Below are 19,352 nucleotides of genomic sequence, written 5' to 3'. Positions count from 1 at the left end.
GTACGCAACACCAGATGAAAGAAGGGATTGGCGGTAAGATGTGCGGATAACCAGCGGAAGATTTTCCCGTAATATCTTATTGCTTTTCATCTCGGAGCTTTGCCCTTGCTTCTTCTTTGGTTCGCACATCAATCTAGCTCCATACGCTCCAGGGTCTTGACAGCCTTGTCAGGACCAATCGTTAGCTGTTCCGACGTGTACATCAACTTTCCGTACAGTACAACCATCTTGATCGCTTTGGGCACCAACTATTTTCTCCACGCATCGTGAATAGTGTCAAGGCAGCTGGACAATCAGGCTCGTGACGTCGCAGCGATGTCAGACTGGTTGGACTAGAACAGTTAGAGAAGTCACTGAATGTCAAATAGTTATATTGAGTCAAATGTACAAGTATCGTTTGCCTGAACTCCAAACGAAACTTTTCCACCCCCCAGTGTAGTATCAGAATATACATACAGAAGCAAACATAACGACGTAACAACGCAGAGATCACTCGGAGTCGGTGACACAGCCTTGGCTAGCGTCCTTGACGAACCGCGCGTACTTGAAAAGCGTGCCCTTCTGGTACTTCAGTGCGGGCGCAGTCCACTTCTTCCTCCTCTCTGCTAGTTCTTGCTCGCTAACCGCAATGTTGAGCTCGTTGGACTCGGAGTCGATGGTGATCTCATCACCGTCCTGGACCAAGCCGATGGGTCCACCTTCCTGCGCCTCAGGCACGATGTGACCGATCAAGAAGCCGTGACTACCGCCACTAAAGCGGCCATCTGTGATGAGCGCGACATCCTTGCCGAGACCGGCGCCCATGATTGCAGAGCTGGGCTTCAACATCTCGGGCATACCGGGACCGCCCTTGGGGCCTTCGTACCGGATAACAACGACCGTCTTCTCGCCCTTCTTAATCTCACCACGCTCGAGAGCAGAGATGAAGTCGTCCTCGGCATCGTAACACTTGGCTTTACCAGTGAATATGGTGCCCTCCTTACCAGTGATCTTGCCGACACAGCCGCCCGGTGCAAGCGATCCCCTCAGAATTTGCAAATGACCAGTAGACTTTAGAGGCTCGCTGAGAGGTCGGATAATCTTCTGCTCGGCGGGGAAATCTCTAACGTTTTCCAAGTTTTCCTTGAGCGTTTTGCCAGTCACAGTCATCTGGCTACCGTCGAGGAGGCCTTCCTTGAGCAGGAACTTGAGGAGCGAAGGCGTGCCACCGATGTCGTGGATATCGGCCATGACATACTTGCCGGACGGCTTCAGGTCTGCCAATAGCGGAATGCGGTTGCTGACGCTCTGGAAGTCATCAATGGTGAGTTTGAGGCCAACAGAGTCTGCAATGGCGATCAAGTGAAGAACAGCATTGGTCGAACCACCAGTGATGCTGATGACAACCATGGCGTTCTCAAACGCTTCACGAGTGAGAATGTCGCTTGGCCGGATGTCCTCCTTGAGCAGGTTCTTGATAGCACCACCTGCTGCCAAGCACTCGAGCATCTTCGCCTTGGAGTTTGCCGGATTGGATGAAGAGCCAGGCAGTGACATGCCCATTGTCTCAATCGCAGTAGCCATTGTATTCGCAGTGTACATTCCTCCGCAAGCACCCTGGCCGTTGCAGGCATGTCGAATAATGTCGAAACGCTGGTCTTCGGTGATTTCGCCGGTGATGAATTGGCCGTATGCTTGGAAAGCGGAAACAATATCGATCTGCTGGTTGTCGAGGGTCTTGGCGCAGCCGGGCTGAATGGTACCGCCATACACCATGAGGGAAGGCCTGTTGACACGGCCCATGGCCATGATGACGCCAGGCATGTTCTTGTCGCAGCCAGGAATGGAGATGTTGGCATCGTACCACTGGCCGCCCATGACTGTCTCGATTGAGTCGGCGATGATCTCACGCGACTGCAGTGAGTAGCGCATGCCCTTTGTGCCCATGGAAATGCCATCACTGACACCAATGGTGTTGAACTGCATTCCTAGCAGGCCTGCCCTCTCGACGCCCTCCTTGACCTTGTGGTTCAGGTCCATGAGGTGCATGTTGCACGGGTTGCCCGAGTACCAGACCGACGAGATGCCCACCTGGGCCTTGTTCATGTCTGTTTCGCTCATTCCCGTGGCGTACAGCATAGCCTGCGAGGCACCCTGTGACTTGGGCTGGGTAATGTGCTTGCTGACCGAATTGAGCTCATTGTCGGCTTTGGCGGTGCGGGCGGCGGAACTGGAAAGCGCACGTCTGCAAACAATTAGACTTGGTTCTCCGTTTCACTGCCAGATACTTACGCTGCCTGCCATTGCGGCCGCGGCGAGCACCTTGCGCGCGCGAGAGCGCCTCCGAGACGTGCGAGAGACATTGTGGCGGAATGGCTGCGCTGTCCGTAGTGGGTTGCTCATCCTAATAATTTAAACGCGCGAGCTCGGAGGACGCGGGGAGGCGGAGGCTTTTCCGAGCCCATGGCTACGGTCGACTAGTAAGAGCATTTGTGCAACCATACAGAATGTAATCACTCTTTCTTTCTACTATCGCAGCGCTAAGCGAGACTTCAAACAGCTTATCCTGTACAGCGAATTGATCTTATCCTACTAAGCTAGAAGTTACTTGATTTGGTCGCGAAATGGCTGAGATATATAGGTTTTAGCATTCGGCGTTCTTAGAAAATTGAATTGTTGCACAAAACTTCTCACTGGTCTACCGTACATGGCTGACCAATGAGCTGCGACGTGATGATGCGACACCGTCTTCCCCACCACAGCCCGGCGGCCACTGCAGATCCATCAAAACCCAGGCTCTGCAACAACGGCCCGGGCAGGCCATTCTGAATCTTGTTTACACGTGATAAAATACCCCAAAGCCAACATGTCCTGGAACTGCCTCGAGATGCCAAATTCCCCACCTGCATCGCTTCCAAAAAACAAAAATGCGCAACATGCATTCATGTCAGTATGCAGAGGTGGACAGGCCCATCCTCATTCACTTTCATAAAGGCATGGAATTTTTGCTGCAACCTTACTTATGTCAAGGCGTCGAGTCTTCTGTCACAGTCAATAACCCATCACATTACTATCTGCAGACATGACGGCTATTGAAATCCAAGCTAGGCTTGTTACATGGAGTCTGCTACAATCTCCTTTTCAGGTCATAGTTCTCACCATATCCTCCTGTTCTCCTAATCTCCTAACCCAGATTTCGGAATGAAGCACTTTTTCTTCTTCTGCTTCTGCTTCCTATCATCTTCATGTCTCGCGCAGGCTGCGAGCAAGATCTATACAGGCTTTAATTATGGCGCTTTCTGGGGCGTGGAAGCCAACGCCAAAAAGAAGGCAGACTTTCTTGACGGCTTCCTCCTGGCCAGGAATCTTACCACCGACATACCCTTCGATAGCGCGCGCTTGTTCACTTGCAAAGCAGCAGGCACTCTCGACGAGCCCACTAAAGCTTTTGATGCCGCAGTCGACTCCAAAACCAACCTGCTCTTAGGATTCTGGATCACGCCCGGGCAGAAAGGCGGCTCGCCGGACGAGAACGTCAAGAATGAAATGGCTGCACTTGAGAAAGGATTCAAGAAGCATGGCCAAGCTCTTTCTGATCTAGTTATTGGACTCTCTATCGGCAGTGAAGACGTATATCGTGCAGAGGGGGCAGGCGAGATAGGCGTCACCGCGGCCGTTGTAGGACAGACAATCGCTCAAGTCAAGAAAGACATCGCTGCCTCGTCATTCGCACAGTATATGAAGGGCAAGCCAATTGGCCACGTCGATACAGCCAAGTATGCAGTGGTGGATAACGCTGACTTTATTGGCATGACTGCATATCCATACTGGAACAAAGACAGCATCGAATCAGCAAGCACAAGCTTCCAGGGTTCTCTCGAGCAAGTCAAGCAGCGCGCAGGTAACCGACCTGTATGAATTGCTGAGATGGGCTGGCCCTCTGTTGATACCGAACAACACGGCGCTGCAGTTGCGGGTGTAGACGAAGCCCAAAAGTTCTGGACCGAAGTTGGCTGTGCTGTATTTGGTAGATACACCACATTCTACTTCGAGTTACTCAAAGACACGACACCAGAACAGAAGGCTGATTGGAGTATCATTGATACCGACAATCGACAGTCAAGGATCAAGAATTTGAGTTGCGTCAACCCACAGGCCAAGCTCCCTGTTGGAGCACCAGCTATCTCGCAATCATCATCTCAACCTGTTGGGTCGACGCCCCCAAACACACCTGTCCCTGGTCCACCAGCCACTCCAAGCGCGCCGGCCGTGATATCGTCGTCTGCATCACAGCCGACCGGACCAAGTACCACGCATATCACGGTAACGAGGACGACTACAGTCACTCCAGAGCCTGTCTTACCGTCACTAGCTCTATCTGGCGACAAATCGTTGACCACTCTCATAGTGACTATGACTAGTACTACGATAGTAACAGCACAGGCATCGATCACTACTTTAGCGAGTGTCAATCAACCAACTTCTCTCAAATATGATGTCGCTTCACTTGGTAAGATATATCCTCGAGCGCAATCCGTCAAAACTAACACTTTTACAGCACAGATGCAACTGGCGACAGGTCCTAAAACGGTCACTGTCAATACCACAGCAACCACCGTTGTCTTTGCCAAGACTACAGCAATATCTGCTCCAAAAGAACTACCCCTAGATGTCAAATGGTGCATCACAGTCGCCGATATGGACCGAAATAGCAAACCTATCGCTGTTGCTGCCGGACCTGCAGGGCTAGATGGAGAATGTGCCGCACCTCCAACCTTTCAAGGATACCCGTATATCACAGCACAATCAGCAGCGAAGCCGTCTCAGATACCCATCGGAACAGCTTGGTGTGTTACAGTGGCCGATATCGACCGCAATGGTCATCCTGTACCTGTTGATGCTGGGCCCGCTGGAGCAGATGGCGAGTGTAGTATTCCCCCAACATACAGCGGTGTACCTGCGATTGCTACTTCGACTAGCGACTCGAAGGCGCCCGAGCCGTCGAAAGGGCTCCTGCGGCCAACCTCTCCGACTATCGAATTTTCTTTGCTCTCCAGCATCCAGGCGCCAGCAGGTACTGTTTCGTATTCAGCAAGCGCTGTTACTCCATTACCTAGTAAGTTGCGTAGCTGAGTTGACACTTTGATTCATTTTAACCCTCGCGTTAGCATCATCGAAAAAGGCGCAATGTAAACGTCGCGAAGCCCGATTTACACAACTGCCTACTTCAAACTCAACAACATTAGTTTCAGTGGCTACCACGACACCAGCGTCTCCCTATTCCACCCCCACATTTAGAGTACCGTCCGGTCCATTTGGCGCTACACTTTCTGAGTTCACTTCCCCTACGCTGACGGCTGCGGCGGATGGCAGAGTGGCGAACAGACGACGAGGAATCAAAAGTCTCTTTGAGTGGATTGTGATGTAAGTGGCAAAGGCTACGGAGGGTCTTTGATCTAGACTGTACCAGTGATCACGTCTGCTATTGATCTTCGATGTCGATGTTGGCAGGGAAGTGTCGTAGGTACAAGTATGAATAAGATGGAGTGCAGTGTAAATAGCAAGGTTTCTTGTACGACTACAAGAGTTTCATACTCATACATTATTTTGGGTTGGTAACTGCCTGAAGTGACCGAGTGTCTGTACCTATGACAATATAAATATGAGCGCAACAACAGACCATGTTCTTCAAATTTCTTTTCACGCTAAAGTTGGACAGCATTTATGTGTTTTCTTCAAGAACAAAAATCCTTGGGCCAGCCGTAGTTTCATTGCATTATCACGTTTCTGTTTAAGCCGTCCAACATTCCATACGTGACCTATGACCCCAGTAGGATCATCTACACAGTAGAAGACGAGTTAGTGGATACTATCACTAATGCTGTACAGCTCCAAACGATCATAAGTCCCATCTCTGGGGATACACAACACATGGGTCCATCTTAACCCGGCTGTGGAACCGTCAAGCGTTCGTGAGCGGGGATGCTGAGAGAGCTTGTCATTGAACACAGCATAGCCAGGCAAAAATATTCGTCAGCCGTCGTGTAGACGGTGGGGTTGTTTGTTTGTTCATTCATGTGATATCTCATCTCTCGTATCAGCTAACATAAGTTTTCCGTAACCGTAAAGAACCCGAAATAGTCCACCATGAGACACCTGATAGACTCCGAATTCGCACTTTTGCGGACATAACCCGATAACTCGAAACGCACTAAGATGCTAAAGGCGCTTGCCCATATCTTTCTATCAAGGTAAATGGTAGATGTCAATAGGCCAGAAACATCGATACACAAATCCACTGCGCAATGCAATGTCTGACGCAATTCGCTGAGGACGAAACGCGCCTAAGCAGCAGCCGCTACCTAGGCAGCGGGAGTGGAAGTGGCGGGAGGGTTCTCGACGGCCTTGTCGGAAGTCTCGTTGGTGGCAGCGGTCTCTGTGAGGGGAGCCTCGCCGTCGGCGGGCGCGTCGGGAGCGTCATCCTCCTTACCGGGGGAGTCGATCGCGACCTTAACGGCGATCTCACGGCCCTCGATCTCCTTGCCGTTCATCTCGGAGCAAGCCTTTTGCTGGAGCTCCTCAGAGCCGAGGGTAACGAAACCGAAGCCACGGCCCTTGCGGGGCTCACCGCGGGCTTGGAGCTTCTTGACCATGAAGCGGGGGATGGGGCGGAGGGCGATCTTAGCCTGGGTGGGGGAGTAGTCCTTGAAGATCTCCAGAAGCTGGTTGACTAGTTAGCACACGCTGTAAGGAGGGAGTGTGTGAACTTGCCCTATCCTCCTTCAGGTCGTACGGCAGGTTCGCAACCATGACCTTTGTCTTTGAGGGAACGCCATCCTCGGGAGGACCACGCTGCTTGCGCTCACGGGGTCCCTGGGGAGCGGACTTGTCGGCACCCTTCTTCGCGGTAAGCGCTTCGTTGGTAGTTTCGGTTAGGGGAGCAACTTGGCCGGGTACATTTGTAGGGGTGGAGTCGGCAGGAGCCTCGTTGGAGAGCTCGACCTGCTCGGCACCTTCCGCATCGGCCTTGTTGCACAACTTGATTAGCTTGCGTAGACAGGTTTGTAGCGTGCAAAGGTACTTACAGCACGTCCACCGCGTCCAGCACGGCCGCCACGGCCACGACCGCGACCACGTCCACGGGTAGAAGTACGGCGACGGGCCTCGCCGGTGTTGCCCTCGGCTCCGCTGCCGGCGCCCTCAGCGTGGGCCTCGGGAGTGCGGGCAAGCTGAATGGAGACCTTGCGGTCGAGGATGGCCTTGCCGTTGAGCTCGGCAATAGCACGCTCGGCCTCGGACGGGGTCGAGAGGGCAACAAAGGCATAGCCGACGGGACGCGAGGTGCGCGGGTTGGTGGGGATGGTCGTGGACTCGCTGTACAACGTGTTAGCTTGACCCTGTTGCGTCATGCGGAGAAAACAGGGAGCACTGACACCAGGTAGTCCTTGAAGAACTCCTTCAACTCCCCCTCGGTGGTCGCGTACGCGAGGTTTCCAATGTAAAGTCGCCTGCCCTCGGCGGCGCTCGCACGCACAGCCTCGTCGTCGGCTGCGGTGGTTTGTTGAGCGCCAGTGCTCTCCGCAGTGTTGGTGGTGGCGGCGGGAGCGGCGTTGTCGGTGAGGGAGGTGGTGGCCATCTGGGCGGTGATACTGTCGACAGGTGCGGACATGATTGCTGAAGTTTGGGTGGTTGACGAACACGAGTGGAGATCGAACGTGTAGAAAGTTGACGAAACTTGGAGTCCTGGTAGACCGGTAAAGGTAACCTTGAACAGTAGTGGGTGATTGAGTGGTTGATGGGATTGTCGAACCGCCTGTTGGTGGAACTGTTGACGAGGGGGGTGTGGAGTGGGTAGCTACGAGCCCGGGGAAGGTTGAGAGAGGATTGAGTTGATGGGGTGCGTCTTTGGTCTCTGTTGTTGACTTGATGGGGGAGAAAGGGAGCAGGCCTCGATCAGGCAGATTATTTTGAAGAGCGCAGCCATGGGGCTTGCCCGCATCCGGTAACGGAAGCGGCCCCTGCGCACAATCAAGGGCCCACTTGCCTGTGAGCAGCTACCACCCTGAGTGCATGGACACAATAGGGGAAACGGCGACTAGGCGGCCGCCGCGAGCATGGACGGCGTTCGAGAGAGAGAGGGGGGATAAGAAAAGGCACAGGCAGACGGGCAGTTGCATCATGGCTGCACACGACGGGCAGGGCGGGGACATGGGCCAACACTCTCACCTGCATCCGTGGTACTTTCACTCTCGCAAGAGCACGCCAAGCCATTATCGACGCCACACCTTTGCCGGAGCGCCACAGTTGCTCCCACTCGGCGCGCGCTGCATGACGCTCCAGCTTCACTCCGCCCCACCCGCTAGAAGCATGAAAAAGACCCGCCTGCCGTTGACGTGTCCGCTAGTGCACCGCTTCTTCATGCACTGGATCCGGGGGGGTTGCCATTCAAATTTCCCATCACTCGAGTCCTGTCCAGGCTAGGCCCTTCTCACCGCAATCTGATTGCTGATACCGCCATGTCGAGTGCACCCCAAGCGCGCCGCGCCCTGGTCGTTTACGGCTCCGAAACAGGCAACGCGCAGGATGTGGCTGAGGAAATGGGAAGGGTCGCTGAGCGTCTGAGATTCGATACCCAAGTCGCTGAGCTCAACGCCATCACTCTAGTATGTTCGCGGCCATGCTGCGTCCAAGGAACCATGGTTGACTCTTGGTAGAGGCAGCTGCTGCAACATCATGTCGTCCTCATCGCCATCTCCACCACCGGCCAGGGCGAACTACCACCCAACAGCCAGAAGTTCTGGAAAGCCATCCGAAGTGCTCGGTTGCGCCCAGGATGCCTGCACCAGATGAGATTTGCATCCTTTGGTCTTGGTGACACGTCCTATCCAAAGTACAACTGGGCGCATCGCAAGCTGTACAACCGGCTCGTCCAGCTCGGAGCCCAGCCAATATGCCATCGCGGCGAGTCAGACGAGCAGCATCCAGACGGGTATGTCAATGTCATCAATGCTTCTCCATACAGCCAAAACTCCATCCCACTTCTCAGCGCATGTCTGACCATTCCAAGCATCGATGGCTCCTTCCTGCCATGGTCAACAAAACTTCGCCAACATCTACTTGGTTCTTACCCGCTCCCCAATGGCATTGAGCCGATACCGGACGACGTTCTACTAGACCCGAAATGGGTGCTTGAGATTGTGGAAGATGGTGCAGCATCCTCACCCAATGCCGGATCTGCGTCAGGGTTGAACAGCGACGTGCCTGAGAATCCTCCACCAGATCTTCTTAGCATACCCGGCGGACTTACTGCGAAGATTGCAAGCACTGAGAGAGTCACGCCGACAACCCACTGGCAGGACGTGCGACATATCAAGTTCGAAATACCAGAGTCCCATCCATATGTCCCGGGCGATGTACTCACAATCTACCCCAAGAACTTTCCCTCTGATGTATCGCTCTTCCTCGAATGTATGGGCTGGACCTCCATCGCTGACGTACCACTCCGCTTTGTCCCTTCATCCTCATCGACACCCTCCAGCACCACCCTACCTATTCCTAATATGGATCCAGGTGGTACAACAACCTTGAGACAGCTTTTGACCAGTCATCTCGACATTATGGCTATACCCCGAAGGTCGTTCTTCGCCCAGCTCGCGCATTACACGAGTGACGAGTTCCACAAAGCAAGATTACTCGAGTTTACCGACCCTCAATATCTGGATGAACTATACGACTACACCACACGTCCACGCCGCAGCATCTTAGAGGTCTTGCAGGAGTTTGAATCTGTGAAAATACCCTGGCAGCGCGCGTGCGGTATCATCCCTACTCTGCGCGGTCGCCAATTCAGCATCGCAAGTGCGATGAACCCGACCGCGGAGCTAGAAAAGAAGACAGAGATTGAGCTTTTGATTGCGATAGTAAAGTATAAGACAATCATCAAAAGAATAAGACAAGGTGTTGCGACGCGCTACATCGCTTCGCTCACCGCAGGACAAGAAATTACGGTCACGCTTTCGCGAGGCGGGCTCGGTGTGAGCAGAGATGAACTCGATAAACCGGTTGTTATGGTGGGCCCAGGGACAGGTGTGGCACCCATGCGTGCGCTGATATATCAACGCAAACACTGGCGCGAAGAGCACAAGAAACTTCTAAATGGTCACGCGCAGGAGGACAATGAAAATGTCAAGGATCTGCTCTTCTTCGGCTGTCGCAATGCCGAATCAGACTACTTCTTCAAGGAGGAATGGGCGCAACTGCAATCATCTGGTGTACCTCTAGAAGTCTTTGCGGCATTTTCCAGAGACCAAGCAAGTATCCATTTCCCATCGCTGAGAATCCTTACTAACAACATAACAGCGGCAAAAGGTCTATGTTCAAGATCTTATTCGACAACATTCCCCACTTGTCTTCTCGCATCTCTTTCGCAAATCCGGCATCCTGTACATCTGCGGCTCGTCGGGCAAAATGCCCCAAGCGATACGGGAAGCGCTCATCGAAGCTTTCCAAGAACATGGAAGCATGGATAGAGAGGGTGCAGAGGCTTATCTATTGGGCATGGAAAAGAGTGGAAGATATAGGCAGGAGACGTGGTAGAGTTCCACAAGACGAGAAGAATAAGCCGATCGACATATATTTTTATCTCTAGTGCTCCAACCTGCTCTGCCTAAACGGGGTACATGCTATCTCGACAAACTCTTCAGATGTCCCGTTTTAAATTGGGGGTTGAAAGCTAATCCATCTTGAGCGATGTAGCAAGTTGAAGTCGCGCAGGGTCTTGGCCGCATGGGGCGAAAGCTTACGGTGCCACAAGTACTTTACACTTCGCCACGCTGAAACCCCCTTAATTTCACGCTATGCATGCAAGCATATGAAATATATTGGCAACTTGTACAAGAGCAAAAGGAGGATGGAGGAGTGGAGAGAGACAGGGTATTGAAAGGATCATAAGAAACATCTAGGTGATGATTTAGAGGGTTTGTAAAACTGGATCAACTGCCTACAGGGCATATCTACTCGTAGATGTAGCAAAAAGGCCCAGCAAGAGTACTTGATGCCTCTCTGATCGTCATGTTTGGGAAGCCTAGATACTCGCCAAACGTCATAACATCTTCCAGCGTCGCGTTCCTCGTTGGTGGATTGTTCAGAAATGTGAGCGTACCAGCAATCGTGAAGCGCCTGTCCTCCAAGTTCTGGTTCTGCCAAATCCACCAAATCCGGTCAATCTGTGCGTGGTGGTTCCAGAAGTATGGGTCGGACGGAGAGTTGTAAAAATCGGAGCCAGCATCACCGGCTATCGTTTGGTGACCGCCGAGATGAACGCGAAGGCTTCCTGGGAGAGGGTTCTGGAGCGTGTCTTGAAAAGCAGAGATGTTGGCACTGGCTGTGATCAATTCGGCGACCTTGGCATCGGTGGTTTCGGACGAGGAACGTGTGTTGATGTCTCGGCTAATGCATCTCGGGTTGTAGCCTAGGCCATCAGGGGATGGATTTGGCTGTACAGTAGTATCAAGGGACGAAATTGGTCCAATGTGCATCTGCCAGCTAGACGATCATCAGTAAGCTGGATGCAACATATACGCCTCATGAACGACCACCTACTGCTTGAAGGGCCCTGATGTAACACAACCACCGCCATTGCCCGGAGGAACCTGTACGAGGCATCGGTTTGGGTTGGGTACACAGGTAGCATTGCGACCAGGGATATATTCTCCGTTTCCAGAGATACTCGTATCGCTTCCGTCGAGTAGAGGGGAAGCGGCGGGGTCATCAGCCCACAAGGCCCAGTTGTAGTAGGGGAGATATCCTTTGTATCCGCACTCGTTGCGCAGCGTCTGTTCCCACGCCCACATGAAGTAACGATGCCATGACAGAAAGTTACCCTTGTCGAGGTTAGCCAGCTGTGTAGTGCAACATAGACACGAGAAGAGCGAACATTGCCATGCGTGTATTGTGTCAGCAAGATATGAGTGACAACGAAGTCATCATAGCGACTTTTGGCTCCGGAGGCAATGGCGGCTGGAGTTCTGGCCTTCTTTTTCCCAGTGCACTGAATAGCGTTGATGTAGTTCAGCTTTTCCCAACGCTTTAGCTGGGACCTTGAGAGCATGAGCGAGATCTCTGATATTGCCAGGATGAACATACCATTCGCGTCGTCGGGCGGCTGTCCTCGATGTGCAGTCCTTCGTGTAGCTGTCGGGGTGCTTGGCAACATCAAGCCAGAGCTGCTCGAGCCCATGTTTAGCCAACGCATCAGTTTGCGGAGCCTGTGCGACGGCGCCACTGATCAAGACCCAGAAAGCGAAAGCGAGCTTCATTGTGAGGTTCGCACAATTGACTGAGGAGACCACAGTGTGCGAAGCATTGAAACATAGGACGATATAGCCTTGGATTTTTCTCCATCTCAAGTGCTGTTACACTACAGCATGCGACCCTGGCGTAAGCACGTCGCTCCAGACCAGCATCTCGTCGCGTATAGCTAGCGCGCGAGATGTGCGTGCAGCTGTAGGATAATTGATGCTTGCTCGAACACCCACCCGGACCTAGGCACCGTCGACATAAGCGTCTATACAGTACTCCGCATAATAGAAGCAATCATTCACTCAGCCGTGCATCTAGTGGTGGCGACAGAGTGCACACTCTAGACTAGACCCAGACGCCCTGTTGCTAGTGCTGATGGGTCAATACGATGAGCGGCTACTTTTTAATGACAGCAATAGACGTGTGTTATGGAAGGCGTGCTAGGATGCCTGCTAATTGAGTAATTTGTGTGGCGGATAATATTTGTTGTCCGTCCGAAGGGTGACTTACATGGATGCAATACAGGTAGATTCACATCTAAGGAATCCACTGTGCGCTGCGCCTCAGCGTTGCAGAGGCAATAGTCAGCTTGACATGGGCGTATGCGGGCCTTACTTGGCGTTGAGATTTCTACGGGGCGTTAGGACAGGGCCAACGTAGAGCCGTCTTTCGGAAGGTAAGTGAGTAATGTGAGTGTTGAGCATTCACGAGAGCGTAAAGCACTTTCATAAATTGGAGGGTGTTATGAGAGACTAGCTGTTCCAACGGCGTGAAAGATGGTGGCAGGCTGATTACCTAAGTAGCGTGACCCCTGCAGATCGAGCCGCCATGGAGCAGGCGGAAAGGGCTTGCGCGGGCGGCTTCCACATCCCTGCCACTACCACTACGGTATTGTTATATCTCCGTTCTAGCAGCCGCTTCGGGTGCATACTTTGTTGGTGATACAGGTCGGACTGCTTGGCTTCTCGCCCGCCAATATTCTACCCCTCTGCGGACCGATGGACCTTTCCATACCTGCACCAAGCCCAAGCCTGGGAACACTTCCCGACGAATTGATCCTTCTCGTTCTAGATCAACTGCGCACAGACGACTATTTGACATTGCGCAATTTGTATGCGACAAGTTCGCGTTTCCGTCGTCTTACGAAAGGTCGACTCTATCAGAGGTTTCCAGGTTACGCCCCAGAGCAATTTCTGCGCACCATAGTGCTGTCGCCTCCAGACGAACGCCATGAATTTGTGGGATACATCAAAGAGGTGGTCTGGTATCAGAACTACTGGAACCGATCATCTAGACGTCGGTGCCTTCCTCTAGGCGATAGGCATACCCTTGCCAACATACTGAGGAGTTCTGGAGCCATCTTGGACACTACAGAGCTATCTACAGACCTGCCTGGACGCTTCATAGGCTTCTCTTCCGAATTTGAAGTTCATTGGTGGTATCTGGAGTTCTTCTTGTTCTTTACGCCCAAGGTTGAGAAAATTACTGTACGCGACGCATGGCAATGGGACGACCACAGTTACTGGTTCAAAAGCGTGGCTGCCAACCCATCTAGTTTCGAAAACCTTCGATCCGTTACTGTGTTCGGTCCTCTACGCCTGAGAAATATCGTGCCTCTTCTGACTTTGCCGTCCATACGCATCCTGAGTCTTACACAAGCCGTCGACATGCGCGAAGAGCCTGGCAGGGCTTTCTCATGGGCTGATGATGGCGAATACTATGTTGATCGACGATTGGCGAGCGGTTCGTCTCTTGAAATTCTGGTTATACGGGAATCGGATCTGCACATTCCTTCTGCAGTAGAAATTCTTGGAAAACTTAAGAAACTCAAGAGTTTCACCTACGAGCATGTCTGTCACGAACTTGCATCGCATCCCGGGATGCAGCCGTCTGTTTTCCCATGGATCGGAAACCTGTGCTGGGGTCCAGACAGCTCTCTCGAAAGTCTATGTTTACGCATGGACTTATCAGTGACGCATGAAGAGATGTCGTCACTTTGTCATCACACTGTTGTTCCAGTTCTCGGAAAACTTCGTACTCTGAATATTGGTCCTTGCAATATCAGCACGTTCAGAGGGTTGGATCTCACACAATCAGGAGATCCATCAGTTATAGCTTCAAGCATCATATTCGCATTTCCTGATACACTCGAGTCCCTACAGATTCAGTGGGGTTATGAGAGGCGTGGCGAAGAACCCGAGTTACAGCTCTTCATTGATATTTTACGGCACTTGGCCGAAGCCGCGGCTCGCTCAAACTCCAGATTGAAGTGCATCTCTATCGTAGATTGGCCAGCGCTTGCAGGCTGGTTCCCTCTCCAAGACGAAGTCATCAGTTTGAAGCGGGCATACGAACGCTGGGGAATGCGCTTCGATGTAGTCTACGAAGAGACTGATCAAGAGCTACTGACTGTCATAGAAGACGTGGAGCCTGATTGGCTCTGGATTCGTTACACGGAGTATTTTGCGAAACATTGCTGATTCTCTCACACATCGTCTAACTAAGCTTAGAGAAGTGTATGTATACAATTGCCGGAGAAGCTCTAGATGGTTTTCACACGGTTTTCGTACGGAACGGGTGCGTATTAGTGTAGTACTAGCCAATAAAACCATGCTTGCCGCTGACACAGCCGACTCATTACCTAGCGTCCCTCCCAACGCGGGGAAGCTCCTCATCCCTGTTATCGTACTTTGCGTCAATTCCTTTTGCGTCATGGGACAAATGCTTCAATGCGTAACAAGCCGTCGACGCCGGGGTATCCGCCCACCGACCGTCCACTCAGACAGCATAGTAGATGAAATGGCTACTCACCTCCCATCTAGGTATGGCTTTGATGCTCTCCCCAACGAACTTATCATGAGCATCATCGAGCGCATGCCGAACGACAACGCCAAGGATATATGCAACCTAGGCTTGACGAGCCGTCGTATGTACACGCTGTCGGTCGATCATTTGTACCGAAACCTCCTAGTACGACGTCCGTGGCCTCTGCTGCGTACGCTATGGTCGAGTCCCACGCTTGCAAATCGAATCCAGAATATTACATGGAGGCACAGCTTCAACGATCACGACGATATTGAGAATAACCAGGCGGTCCTATCCAGCTGTATCAAGACTTTAGAATTGTCTCACCGGGAGAGATCAATATGTAATATTGATAGGCTTCGGCGTGATCATGAGTTCGTCGAGATACTCCTAATGTTCACTCCGAATCTCCGTACGCTTGTTATCGCAGATAGAATCTGCTGGCCGGATGGCGACTACTGGTTCACGACGGTCACAGAGAACCAATATCGGTATCTACATCTGAGAAGCATCAACATACATGGTCCACTGTCGTTGGAAGCCATAGCACACTTGTTCCTCCTTCCTTCACTTCGCGAACTCATCGCTTCGGACTTGGTTCTCCCCGAGCGCACCGACCACGAACGTGTTTGGGACAGAGATATTCCACTTGCAACAGTTTTGGACCCAGCTTCGTCTCAAGTTGAAAAAATCACGTTGAAGCGATCTGTTGTGCAGGTGTCGACGCTGAAATACTTTACCGAAGCCTGCAAACAGTTAAAAAGCTTTGCGTACGAACAAGACATCAACAACGGTAAAATATCCCCTTGTGAGGAATGAGTGAGAAAAAAGCTGACTTGATCCATCGACGTTTTAGACCAACGCGGCTTTCAGCCACAAAGTCTTTTGTCAAAGTTTGGCCAGCTTGCAGCAGCTTTCAAATTAAACCGTACAACGCTTGAGCATCTCTCCATCCGTGGTGACCACCAGATGCTCCATCAGGAGCATGTACTACAGGTAGCCCGATTGGCATCCGGCATGTCGAACCTTCGTTCGTTGGACATGGGCCTGATAACGCACGACGATGAATCATCGCAATGCACTCCTGATTTTGTGACGAAACTGGTGCGCCTACTTCCACCAAAACTCAAGGAGATGAGTTTTGAAATCGACTGGCAAGAACACTGGGGCTCAAAAGGGTGGGAGGGACCGACGGAGATGCTGCGCTATCTCGCTAGTACCGCCCCTTCGAGGCTGTCATTGGAAAGAGTGGCTGTGGTAGACTGGCCGCCTTTTTTGGGACATTTTCCGCCAGATTTTGCACAGCTGCATCGGTGCTTCGCGGAACAGAACATAGAGTTTGTGTCCATTCCCGCCCACATTGAGGGGCCGGATCCGCTGCAGTTGTTGGACTTTGTAGAACCGGGTTGGGTGTTCGTCCAAGTCGCTGCTGCAGAGTATGCGTAGCTTTTCCCCAATCCCTTGGCGTCGAAGTGTTGATTCAATGGACATGCTGGTGATAAGACGCAGGCACAGCGCTGTTGAGTTACACTGTATTGTACCGCGGTAAAAGGGGGGTGTTTCCCAAGCACCTTGCTTTGCTTCACTGTATGAACCTGTATATTGGCGTCGAACTATCAGTCAATCAAGAGTCTGATAGTAAAGCTGGTGGCAGGTGAAGGGCTGAACGCGCCAAGCACCCGCGCGTCGAGCTATGACTCGCGTGAGAGGCTCCTGTGATGTACGTCATGTTCGTGTTACAACGCGCCCCTCCAAATCTCTTGCTCACAACCATTCCCAACGTACAGCCCCCAACCCCAAATTCTGACGATTCAACATGGCGCAAAAAGACGATCACCTATTACAGCGTCCTCTCTATGGTAAAACGACCGATGCATCCCCAGCGCGCATGACACTAACATTCGCAGTGTTTGACCTCCCCGAAGAGCTATTATCCACACTGGCTCTCAAAGACCAGCCTGCGCAGCCGATAGAAGAAATACCACTCCGAACACCCGAGATCGTTAAAGAGTCTCCCGATACCGTCGAAGACGAGAGCAGCAGCCCGGCAAAGGCCACATCGTGCAACCTCTGTGGGCTCAGCTTTGCATCCCTTGCGGACCAGCGCAATCACGTCCGATCAGACCTCCACGGATACAACCTAAAGCAAAAGATAAAAGGCGCAAAGCCTGTAAGCGAGGCAGAGTTTGAGAGGCTGATCGGGGATCTGGATGAGAGCATATCAGGGTCTGAGTCATCAGAATCCGACGAGGATGAAGACGAGGATGGGGTCAAGGCGAAAGAATCCACGCTTAGTGCGCTATTGAAGAAGCAGGCCAAGATTTCAGATCCCGTATTTGACGAGTTTGCCTCGCGGAAGAAGCAGAGAGGGCCTAGCAAGCCTCCGTTGATGTGGTTCACGTCGCCCTCGATACCCGACAATATGTCACTAGGCGTGTATCGCGCAATCTTCTCGAATACAGAGCAGGAAGATGAATCGCATATTCTGGAAACTTTGCGCAAAAAACAGCTTTCTCCGAAGCAACTACCGAAGATCAAGGCGAACGAGGCCGGTGTCCCGCCACCAGGCACAGATATCGGGCCGCATTACTTCCTATGCATGATAGGAGGTGGCCACTTCGCTGCAATGATAGTAGCGCTAGCGCCAAAGATAGGAAAGAACCACACTGGATTCGATGAGCGATCGGCGACCGTAGTTGCGCACAAGACATTCCACAGGTACACTACACGACGGAAACAAGGAGGCTCGCAATCAGCCAATGACAACGCAAAAGGCAACGCACACTCTGCCGGTTCGTCCATCCGTCGTTACAACGAAACTGCACTTGTTGCTGAAGTCCGCGAGCTACTATCTAGCTGGAAGAACATGATTGATACCGCAGACCTGATCTTCGTACGCGCAACCGGCGCGACTAATCGGAGAACTCTTTTTGGTCCGTATGACGGACAGGTTCTGCATCACAATGACCCACGCAATCGGGGCTTCCCCTTCAGTACACGGCGAGCGACTCAAAAAGAGTTGATGCGTGCGTTTGTTGAACTCACTCGAGTGAAGCAGAGCACCATCGATGAGGCAGCGCTTGCTGCTCTCAATACTTCCCAAACAGAAGCGGTTGTTGCGACACCAGTCCCAGCGAAACCTAAGCCCAAGAAGCCAACAAAAGAAGAAGAGGCTGCGACATTGCACACTTCACAGATTATACCCATGATTAAGCGTTCAAAAGTACCCGCGCTTCTCAACTACCTTAGGACAAACAACGTCCCGCCAAACTTCAACTTTGTCCCCACCAACCACCACACACCGACACCGCTACATCTTGCTGCATCGCTCAATTCTGCTCCCATCGTCCTGGCACTTCTGACGAAAGCCAGTGCCGATCCCACTCTGATGAACGACGAAGCACGGACCCCCTTTACACTGACTGGTGACCGTGCAACCCGTGATGCTTTCCGCGTTGCCCGTTCAGAACTCGGAGAGTCTGCTTGGGACTGGGAGAGAGCCGCCGTTCCTACAGCCCTCACTAAAGCCGAAGCTGACAAGAGAGACGCTCAAGAAAAGACCGATAAAGCTGCAGAAAGTAAAGCCGAGGCTGACCGACGAAAGGTTGAAGCCGACCGCGTACGCAAAGAAAGCGAGGCTGAAGAGGTTAGGAGAAAGGAGCAGAGGCTAGGCAAGGGCAAGTCTTTGGGCGCGCTGCCTGCCAAGACTGGAGCAGATTTGAGGGAGGAAGAAATGAGGGGCTTGACGCCGGAAGCGAGAGCTAGAATGGAAAGAGAACGGCGAGCTAGAGCGGCTGAAGAAAGACTCAAGCGGATGCAGACTTGAGAGCGCCCTGATGGGACTCGCACTTTCTTACCCGCGTGTCGGCATATCGAGGGTAATACTTTCTTTGCGCACTCGGCTGTGTGGATGATTTGTAAGAGCGATATGAGGTTGTACGTGGTTTTATCAACGACCATTGTCAATCGGTATAACTAATGATCGTGATTCACACTTCTTCCAACACACATCATTAGCCCGGTTGTTACGTGCGGATGTTTTTCATGTGGATCATCCAGGGTAACCAAAGCTACTTACTTGTCCGAATGGCTCGGACATAATAAGCAATACTATTTAGATGGTAAAAGTGCTGGTAAAAAGACGCAAGCACAACACTGTTGGATGACACTGTACTAGATCGCGATAAAGGTGTGTTTCTCGAACACCTTGCTTCACTGCATGCAGCTGCATATCTGAGTAGAGTGCATGAGTATTATAACGTATCTTA

The 19,352-nt window shown here is 52.1% G+C and overlaps 6 protein-coding genes across 6 annotated transcripts; 3 read left to right on the top strand and 3 right to left on the bottom strand.

Annotated features, from left to right (window-relative positions):
* Window positions 1-489: 489 nt before the first annotated feature.
* Window positions 490-2,342, bottom strand: ACET3X_005161 (uncharacterized protein; the record flags this gene model as incomplete). The annotated part of the gene is made up of 2 exons (XM_069451335.1): window positions 490-2,224; window positions 2,272-2,342. 2 exons carry the CDS (start codon window positions 2,340-2,342, stop codon window positions 490-492), a joined length of 1,806 nt encoding a protein of 601 aa, XP_069307205.1.
* An 838-nt stretch (window positions 2,343-3,180) lies between these two features.
* ACET3X_005160 (uncharacterized protein) lies at window positions 3,181-3,897 on the top strand (the record flags this gene model as incomplete). The annotated part of the gene is made up of 1 exon (XM_069451334.1): window positions 3,181-3,897. One exon carries the CDS (start codon window positions 3,181-3,183, stop codon window positions 3,895-3,897), a length of 717 nt encoding a protein of 238 aa, XP_069307204.1.
* A 2,444-nt stretch (window positions 3,898-6,341) lies between these two features.
* Window positions 6,342-7,648, bottom strand: ACET3X_005159 (uncharacterized protein; the record flags this gene model as incomplete). The annotated part of the gene is made up of 4 exons (XM_069451333.1): window positions 6,342-6,701; window positions 6,751-7,005; window positions 7,065-7,353; window positions 7,413-7,648. The coding sequence occupies 4 exons, from the start codon at window positions 7,646-7,648 to the stop codon at window positions 6,342-6,344; spliced, it is 1,140 nt and encodes a 379-aa protein (XP_069307203.1).
* An 847-nt stretch (window positions 7,649-8,495) lies between these two features.
* On the top strand, window positions 8,496-10,575 carry ACET3X_005158 (uncharacterized protein; the record flags this gene model as incomplete). The annotated part of the gene is made up of 4 exons (XM_069451332.1): window positions 8,496-8,642; window positions 8,694-8,968; window positions 9,047-10,289; window positions 10,339-10,575. 4 exons carry the CDS (start codon window positions 8,496-8,498, stop codon window positions 10,573-10,575), a joined length of 1,902 nt encoding a protein of 633 aa, XP_069307202.1.
* Window positions 10,576-10,991: 416 nt separating this feature from the next.
* ACET3X_005157 (uncharacterized protein) lies at window positions 10,992-12,296 on the bottom strand (the record flags this gene model as incomplete). The annotated part of the gene is made up of 5 exons (XM_069451331.1): window positions 10,992-11,523; window positions 11,581-11,715; window positions 11,758-11,861; window positions 11,915-12,077; window positions 12,124-12,296. The coding sequence occupies 5 exons, from the start codon at window positions 12,294-12,296 to the stop codon at window positions 10,992-10,994; spliced, it is 1,107 nt and encodes a 368-aa protein (XP_069307201.1).
* Window positions 12,297-16,900: 4,604 nt separating this feature from the next.
* Window positions 16,901-19,243, top strand: ACET3X_005156 (uncharacterized protein; the record flags this gene model as incomplete). The annotated part of the gene is made up of 2 exons (XM_069451330.1): window positions 16,901-16,943; window positions 16,992-19,243. The coding sequence occupies 2 exons, from the start codon at window positions 16,901-16,903 to the stop codon at window positions 18,908-18,910; spliced, it is 1,962 nt and encodes a 653-aa protein (XP_069307200.1). The 3' UTR covers window positions 18,911-19,243.
* Window positions 19,244-19,352: the final 109 nt, after the last annotated feature.

This window comes from Alternaria dauci, chromosome 4 (genome assembly GCF_042100115.1).
Source record: "Alternaria dauci strain A2016 chromosome 4, whole genome shotgun sequence".
In the NCBI taxonomy this organism is placed as follows: Eukaryota; Fungi; Ascomycota; class Dothideomycetes; order Pleosporales; family Pleosporaceae; genus Alternaria; species Alternaria dauci.
The sequence above is the reverse complement of the archived record's forward strand: the minus strand, read 5'-3'. Positions and strand labels throughout refer to the sequence as shown.